Genomic DNA, 9,016 nt, shown 5'->3' on the forward strand with positions numbered 1-9,016 from the left:
TGCTCAAGGACACAACAGGAGAATCTTGTCAGAGCGGGAATCAAACTCCCAACCCGAGGGCTCTAACGAATGAGCCTTCTCGCTTCTATCAGTCCGTCAGTCCCAGGGCAGCTGTGTCCACCATAGTATCTTACCACCACCACCACCGAGTGAGGAGCAAATGAATAATGTACAAAATTGTGAAGCAGGTTTTAATAATCTGGATCAGTGATAAGAAGCACTATTCATTATTGATTATGTTTTTTTGTTGTTTATTAGTCCTCCTCTTTCACCAAGATAAAAGTGTGTTTGGTATAAAAATAAAGGAGTGTAGGCGAGATGATTGTGTCAAATAGTTTAATTATCTGAATATGAAAAGAATGTTGAGTATCAGGACACCACTCCCTTGACAATTGTTGTTTCCACCTAAAACAAGTCCGTCAACTTTGGACAGAAAGGTTCACGGACTTATTTTAACGGACTTTAAGCTATAAAGAACTTTCAGACAAAAGTAGGAAGTGAGGAATTCCCAGGCCAGCCGAGAGACATAGTCCCAACTGCGTGTCCTGGGTCTTCCCCAGGACTTCTTGAACAGGACCTGAAACACCTCCCCAGGGAGGCATCCAGGAGGCGTCCGGAACAGATGCCCGAGCCACCTCAGCTGGCTCCTCTCGACGTGGAGGAGCAGACGTGCTACTCCGAGCTTCCCATGTGATTGAGCTCCTATCCTTTCTCCAAGGGAGCGCCCAGCCACCCTGCGGAGGAGACTAATTTTGACAGCTTATAAATTGGTCACATTTATACCTTTTCTACCTAGGGCGAGGCGGCAGTATTCACCTGAGGCAGCTGCAATGGCACCGCCAACTTGTGGATCTGACCGCTCTACCAGGATGTTAATGTCGGGACGAGCACGAGCACTCTGCCACTGAGCTACTGGCGCTGTATCTGCAATCTTGTCCTTACAGTCATTCCCCAAAGCTCATGGCCAAAGGTGAGGGTGTGAATGTGGATTGTCGGGTAAATCAAGAATCAGAATCAGAATAGGTTTATTGCCATTTTGTCAATGAACAAAATTCATAAACATAGGAACTTGTCCTGCTGGTGATTTTATGGAACACAAACAACACAACATTGAACAAGGAATACAAAACAGCTACCAGATATATAGCTATATATATATTAAACAATAGGTAAGTAAAGTTAAAATAAGAGCTTTGCCTTTCACACCTCAACAGTCCGATGCAGCGACCGCATCACTGCAGACGCTGCACTGATCCGCCTGTCAATCTCACGCTCCATCCTTTTTGGAGAAGACCCTAAGATACTTGAACTCTACCACTTGGAGCAAGGTCTCTCCACCCTCCTGGAAGGGGCAAGCCCTTTTTAAAAGATAGCGTTCATAGCGTACATAATTGATTGTTTAATAAAAGTATAGTTAAACCAATGATTTTCAGGTGTTTATTAAATTGACATGAATGTAGGCCTATTAGTCTCCTGTCATGTACAAAAACTTTGTATCAATTACATGAATTCATTCACTTTCTTTCACTTTCTACCGCTTGGTCCCGTTTAAGGGTTGCGGGTGACTGGAGCCTATCCCAGTGACTTTGGGCTTTAGGCGGGTAAACCCTGGACAGGGGCCAGCTTGTCACAGTACAAGCACAACATGTTTTCACAATTACATCAAGCTCACATCATTTTAATCATCGATATCAGTAAATGTTATATGAACAGGATTTTACTATAAAGTTTATTCCTCCCATCTCCAGAGACACATTTTGATGACATTAGAAGGTGGAAAGTGAATCAGATGTTCAGATTCTGCTTATTTAGTGTGCAATCTACATGATCTAGACTCTTTAAAAGCAGACCCGAGACAGGTGATGGTTGTTAATGTTTAATACGATTACTTTTTAAGATGTATTGTTATTTTTGGCTTGATTTAATGACAAAGATAAAGCTAAATTTTGGGCTTGTTGCCATTCATTACTGTGCTGTTTCTTTCCTTCCGTAATGGCAGCCTCAACAAAATTCAACAAAAGTCACGTGGGTGCAGGAGCTCTATTAGCAAACTAAAATGTACTAAAACAGTTTTGGTCCAAATCCCCCAGTTACCTTTGAATTAGTAGTCATTTTTACATTAAGAGAAAATAAAAAACACAAACAATTGTTGGTGCCTGTTTCATAAAACAATACAGAAAACAAAACAAAAGGATCAGTTTCTAAGTGCCATTACTTAACCTAAATTTTTATATTGAATCATCACAGCCAAAATTGCTGTATGGCAAATTCCCTTTTGGACATTACAAAAAGACAAAAAACACAGTAATGTCAAATAACCCCCCCTATATATTGCATCACCAACCACCACTGATTAAATATACATAAATACTAATTTAGTACTAATTTATTAAGCTTAGTCCATTGATAAAATCATTTTTTCATTTTTTTCCCTGCCGGTTCAGTCTGGTCGATATTGTCCTGTCCATCCCTGGTCTAGTTGGTGCTGGAGTCCTGTAACCATGGAGAGGGTCATTAAACACCTGAAGCACAATATAATGTACATTGTTCTCTCTCACAAGAATGCTGTATCTTATTCTTAATATGACAAGTTTTTAATTGTGTTGAACTGCTTTGAGAAGAAAAGCAGAAACTGAGGCAACCTTACCGGAGGAATGTTCCTCTGTTTGCAAAACTCGGAAAAAGCCTCTTCAACCTGAGTGTTTCCATCTGAGCTCTTGCCGTAGAAATAGATCCATTTCTCAGAAAACTTTTTTGGCAGGAGAAACTGAGAAACCTGACAAAATCATTACATCTTAAAATAGGCACAATTAAAGTGAAAATAGAGAAACGTCTTGAGTGCTGACCTGCTCACTGGGGATCTTGAATGCTTTCTTATTCTCAAACTTATTATAGAAATACACTTTGTCTATGGGGTTTTCTTCTTTGTTACCAAAGTCAAACTTAGTGATCTGATAAAAAGAGTTTAGTAATATTGTTTTTAAAACAAAAACATTTAAGTACTTCTTACTTACAAAGTGTCCAAAGTCATCTTTATCTTCACCAGCGATCCTATTCACCTGTTCAGAGCCCCATGTCTTGTTCTTGGGAAAAAAAGAAATAAAGTTAGATAATACAGCTGGTTGTATTACATTGCAGTGATTGTAGACAAAATAAACCTCAGAAAAAACATACATTTGCCTCGACATCTGTCATTTTTGTCTTTCCTAGATGCTTGTACAGTTTTCGAGAGAGAACGTTCTGTAGAATTTCTTGAGCCTTAAAAAGACCATTGATGTTCTGTAGAATTTCTTGAGCTTTAGAAAGATCATTAATGATCTGTTGAATTTTTTGGGCCTTAGAAGGATCAATGATATTCTGTAGAATTTCTTGAGCTTTAGAAAGATCATTAATGATCTGTTGAATTTCTTGGGCCTTAGAAAGATCATTGATGTTTTGTAGAATCTCTTGAGCCTTAGAAAGATCATCGATGATATTTCTTTTCAATGAAGATGTATCTTCGTATCTCCAGTGGAGTATCTTTTCAAAGATACCATCTTAACACAGATAAACACACATAACCATCAATATAGTGAAAATATGATTGGCAGAGGTAAAACCCAAGACTGACCTGTGAGCTGCGTGTAGTCCTCCATGTTGTCTATCGCTTTGGAAATCATGAAATACTTATCTGCTTTCAGAAAAGCATCTTTAATCCTGTGGTTTATATAGTTTTAATAAACGTTGTGCCAAATTACATGGTAACACAAACTAGCATAAGCCTAAACATACTTACATGACCTGAATGATCTGGTTGGTTTTGTGCTGATAGGCCTTTCTGTGGAGAGAAGCCCTCGTATGGAACATTTCATAAATATTTTCCACCTCCTTGACATGGTAAAGCCGTTCATAAATATTAGATCATGTTTTGCATATTCAGATGTACCATAATTCTTTCTGTAACGCTGACATCTCAAACCTTGTCTCTTGTGCAGATCTGCCATTCATTGCCCTCCTCAATGACTCTGGCAAACGTAATGTAGCGATTGTGGTCAAAACTATTCTTTATTCCAAGGTGATAGGAATCTCTGTTCAAATAGAATCAAAGGTGAAGTATAAAAGGACATTAATCTGAAGTGTTTTGAAATCTACCAAACCTGGCAAAATAGTCAAACTTGTCCACATCAAGGCCACTTCTTTTGTTTGCGACAATCTCGTAGAGGAAATGCTTTTCTGATGGGCGGCCTTTGTATTCTCCCTATAAGAATTTCACGCATTGTTAGTCCGAAGCAATCACAGTAAACCAGATTATGTAACAGTTTACCTTTTTGACCGGTCCATTGATCATCTCTTTGATAAATTGTAGGTCATCATCCTCTGTTTTCTTCAGCTTCTTCAACTCTTCCTTCTCAGGCAGCTCCTTCAACTCTTTCTCCAGGTCATATCCTTCATTTTTTAGTTTGTTCACAATGTAATCAAACATCTTAATCGACATGTCCTCATGCTGTAGTGAAAATATTACTGATTATTACTTTAAATTAATACTTCATTTATTTGACCAAATATTTTCCTTACTTTCCAGGCAGTGCCAGGTCGAGCTTCAGGCATGAACATTCCATCAAACAAGTGAGAAAATGGCCCATGTCCTTAAGAAATATCAAACGATGCTTAAAATAATTAAATATTACAAGTTTGTTGTATAACTTTTCTGGTGGAGGATTTGCAATTGCCTGTCTCATGCCAAGTCACTGTTCAGATCTTTTGGTCCTGTTCACTGATTTAATGTATTCAAGGTCATTTTGAGAAATAAAATCACCCAAAGACTGGTACATGTAATGCAACACAGTGAAACATTCAAGGCAAAGCAATTGACATCGACATGAAGACAAGCAGATCACTAAGTGTCACTCACCCAGATCATGGCAGAGACCAGCAATTTCCACACAAACTATGTCTCTATCATTGATTCCCAGTTCTGGCTGTTTCTCCTTTAAACTTCGCACAAGCCGTCCTGCTAAGTGGGCCACTCTATAAAATATAAAAGAACTCTTAAATTACACAATCCAAGGTCTGTACATTTTTTTGCTTGACTGAACTCGATGTTCGTGTGCGTTTTGTACTTACCCGAGTGAGTGTTCAAATCGGTTGTGGGATGCTCCAGGATAAACAAAATAGGCTCCTCCCAGCTGTTTGATGTATCGAAGTCTCTGAAACTGAGGCGTGTCTATGATTTTGACCAGAATAGGGTGGAACTCCATATGACCATGGATGGGGTCATTAAACACCTGATGAAGCACAAACCAAAAGCTGAAACTAAAAATAGCAAAGAAATATGGAGTGTTTGGTCTTAAATGAATGTTACAGCCTACCTTTGATTCCATTGTTGATGATTCAGGTACAGATTGTGCTGCAGAGGGAGCTCTTTCAACAGGCTGTGTTTAATCAAACTAAATATATATAATACAACATAATAAATATATATTACAAAAAAATAAAAATAAAATATGTATATCTACATATTTATATTTATATACAATGACAATGTGTAGTTGCTGATTGCTATTTAACAATATGAGTTCAAGTAAGACAATAAATGGCAACGATAGTTTGTTTTTACTATATTTGAATGCATCGGCACACACCCACCCACCCGCACGCACGCACACACACACACCCGCACACACACACACCCGCACGGACGCATGCACACACACACACCCGCACACACACACACCCGCACGGACGCATGCACACACACACCTCCACACACACACACACACACACACACACACACACACACACACACACACAAACAAACACACGCACACACACACACACGCACACGGACGCATGCACACACATACATACACACACACACGCACACACACCTCCACGTGCACACACACCCGCCCGCACACACACAGACAAAACACACCCGCGCGCACACACACACCTCCACGTGCACACACACACACCCGCCCGCACACACACAGACAAAACACACCCGCGCGCACACGCACACGCACACGCACACGCACACACACACACACACACACACACACACACCTGAAGTTTCTAGACTATTGTCCCCCTCGTCCTCTGTTTGTGTTGTTGTCTGTCTGCTGCTGTTGTTATTGTTATCATTCTTGTTACTCAACCAATACAAATTAAATTAGAATAAAATGCATTTTAACAAAAAAGATAGTAATAGATTGTCCTGTAGAGGAATCTCTTTCAACAGGCTGTGTTTAATTGAAAAAATATATTTAATACAATACCTATACAATATGCATAATATATTATATATATATATATATATATATATATATATATATATATATATATATATATATATAATATATATATACATACATACACACAACTGAAAAATATTTTAAATATATTCAATAAATAAATAAAGGAACAATATATTCAATGCATAATAAGTAAAATATTACCTGGTCTGAGTCCAATTGATCACTGGAGGCACAATGTAAATTCAACTGGTGATCGGGAAGAGAAGGTTCCAGTATTTATAATCTCACCACACCATCGTCACTGGCAAAAATGTGGTTTGTTTTGTTAATGATCTAATGAACAATAATCCCTTCATGGAACATTTTTACAGTTTATATACATGTTACTGCAAATGTATTACTAAACTCTGTTTCAGACATAAATGATGTAAAACAAAAGTTAAGTCATAAGATAAGAACCTTTATTGTCATTATACACCTGTACAATTAAATTCAAAGTACCAATTCTGCAAGTTGCAGGTCCAGGGCAGGTTGCGGAACTTGAAAAGCAAGTTTACAAAACTCAAACATATTTTTAATGAGGTATGATTGACATTCTTATTGCCCGATGGCCATAACAACTTGTCAATGCTCGATCACGGAAGCTTACAGTGTTTGGCCCGGCTAGTACTTGAATAGATCGGAAAAACAGACACTGTACTGGGGCAATATGAATGTAGAGATTTAAAGGCTTGTCGAAGTCTTTCAAAGCACCATTATTCATTCACTCCACATTCAGTGATGATAAGGTACTTTTGAATCCATAGCAGACTGACTGAAGCAAAGCAGCTGCTCCAACCACCACCAACCATTCACACACACGCACCACATTCATATTAGGCAAGGTGGTGAAGTGTTATGCTCAAGGACTACTGTAACTCCCTGCTTGCAGCGTGTCCTAAAAGCTCCATAAAAAGCTTTCAACTGGTTCAAAATGCAGCAGCAAGATTACTAACAGGAACAAAAAGAAGAGAGCACATTACGCCAGTGCTGAAGTCTCTTCACTGGCTCCCCGTCGAGTCTAGAATCAAATTCAAAATTCTACTCTTGACCTACAAAGCCATAAATGACATGGCCCCATCCTACCTCAAAGATGCTATAGAACCATATCATCCAAACAGAGCTCTTCGCTCTCAGAATGCTGGCCTTCTGGTGGTGCCAAGAGTCTCTAAAAGTACTGTAGGAGGTAGAGCGTTTAGCTACCAAGCTCCTGTGTTATGGAATCAGCTCCCGACCCATGTTAAATATGCTGACACAGTCTCTTCATTTAAGTCCAGGCTTAAAACGTTCCTCTTCGAAATCGCTTATGGTCAGAGTAGTTAGGAACATAAAGATAAACCCACAGCTTCAGCTACGCTGCCCTAGGAGTAACTATGCTGGGGGAAGTATGACAGCTTGAGCACTATCCTCTTCTTCTTCTGACTACTTATGCTATCAAACAATATTTATTTTTTGATTCCACTTGCAAACTGTTCACCGCCTTCTTTTCTTTCTCTCACTTCTGAGGACCTGTGGACCCAGATGCCCCTCCCCTGGTGAAGTGGTCCCTGCCCTGTGTGGACGGTCCCTCATCTGCCTGAAGAGTGGCTCCAGCTCGCCTCAGTCGGTCCCTCATCTGCCTGAAGAGTGGGTCCAGCTCGCCTCCGACGGTCCCTCGTCTGCCTGAAGAGTGGGTCCAGCTCGCCTCCGACGGTCCCTCATCTGCCTGAAGAGTGGGTCCAGCTCGACTCAGACGGTCCCTCTTCTGCCTGAAGAGTGGGTCCAGCTCGACTCAGACGGTCCCTCATCTGCCTGAAGAGTGGGTCCAGCTCCAGTCTCCTTGTGTCCGTCTGTCCGTCTGTGAGAGTCGGATCTCTCCTTCACTGGAACTCCTCCAGGTTTCTACGCTTTTTTCCCAAAGAGGTTGTTTTTGTAGTTTTTCCTGGCCGAGAAGGAGAGTCTAAGGACAGAGGACCCTGGGACATCGTCCCTCGCCACCACAGACATTGTCTGACTTCATCGCCACCACAGACATTGTTGATTCATTTCTCCCTGTGGCCCTCAGAGGCAACTGTTGTTGTGATTTTGGGCCTTACAAAAATAAATTGATTTGATTTGATTTGAAGGACACAACAGGAGAACTTTGTCTGAGCGGGAATCAAACGAATGAGCCTTCTCGCTTCTATCAGTCCATCAGTCCCAGGGCAGCTGTGTCTACCATAGTATCTTACCACCACCACCACCACCACCACCACCACCACCACCGAGTGAGGAGCAAATGAATAATACACAATTGTGAAGCAGGTTTTAATAATCTGGATCAGTGATAAGAAGCACTATTCATTATTCATTATGTGTTTTTTAGTTTATTAGTCCTTCTCTTTCACCAAGATAAAAGTGTGTTTGGTATAAAAATAAAGGAGTGTAGGCGAGATGACTGTGTCAAATAGTTTAATTATCTGAATATGAAAAGAATGTTGAGTATCAGGACACCACTCCCTTGACAATTGTTGTTTCCACTTAAAACAAGTCCGTCAACTTTGGACAGAAAGACAGGCCAAAATAAAAGGCCACTCTGAAATGATTAGTGTTGCTTTAATCTTTAATGGTTGCGTTTATATTTTTCAGTGTGTAATTTAGCTTTTTTTGGTCTCTTTACTGATATAGAAAGTTCTCAAAAATCTTGGTTGTTTAAAAATCTCTTGTAACAAATCCAAAATCACTATCCTTTAGCTAATACATTACAACAATCTGTGCAAAAA

The 9,016-nt window shown here is 39.9% G+C and overlaps 1 protein-coding gene across 1 annotated transcript; it reads right to left on the reverse strand.

The window, feature by feature from the left end:
* Window positions 1-1,008: 1,008 nt before the first annotated feature.
* Window positions 1,009-6,510, reverse strand: LOC140363314 (deoxynucleoside triphosphate triphosphohydrolase SAMHD1-like). The gene is made up of 15 exons (XM_072449809.1): window positions 6,438-6,510; window positions 5,349-5,426; window positions 5,104-5,264; window positions 4,892-5,007; window positions 4,555-4,625; window positions 4,304-4,483; window positions 4,137-4,237; window positions 3,959-4,067; window positions 3,776-3,867; window positions 3,611-3,696; window positions 3,175-3,536; window positions 3,015-3,083; window positions 2,847-2,951; window positions 2,648-2,776; window positions 1,009-2,493 (listed from the first exon to the last, which is right to left on the reverse strand). Exons 2-15 carry the CDS (start codon window positions 5,358-5,360, stop codon window positions 2,476-2,478), a joined length of 1,611 nt encoding a protein of 536 aa, XP_072305910.1. The 5' UTR covers window positions 5,361-5,426; window positions 6,438-6,510; the 3' UTR covers window positions 1,009-2,475.
* Window positions 6,511-9,016: the final 2,506 nt, after the last annotated feature.

Source organism: Eucyclogobius newberryi, unplaced genomic scaffold, assembly GCF_026437365.1.
Source record: "Eucyclogobius newberryi isolate DKJ021-1_F unplaced genomic scaffold, fEucNew1.0.hap1 SCAF_17, whole genome shotgun sequence".
In the NCBI taxonomy this organism is placed as follows: domain Eukaryota; kingdom Metazoa; phylum Chordata; class Actinopteri; order Gobiiformes; family Gobiidae; genus Eucyclogobius; species Eucyclogobius newberryi.

What these genes read in the sequence shown, in the direction of transcription:
- LOC140363314 (XM_072449809.1), bottom strand. An exon ending in TGGTCTCTGCCATGATCTGG is followed by an intron (nt 4,626 to 4,891) that starts GTGAGTGACACT and finishes ATATTTCTTAAG; the next exon opens with GACATGGGCCATTTTCTCAC. An exon ending in TCAATGGACCGGTCAAAAAG is followed by an intron (nt 4,238 to 4,303) that starts GTAAACTGTTAC and finishes AAATTCTTATAG; the next exon opens with GGAGAATACAAAGGCCGCCC.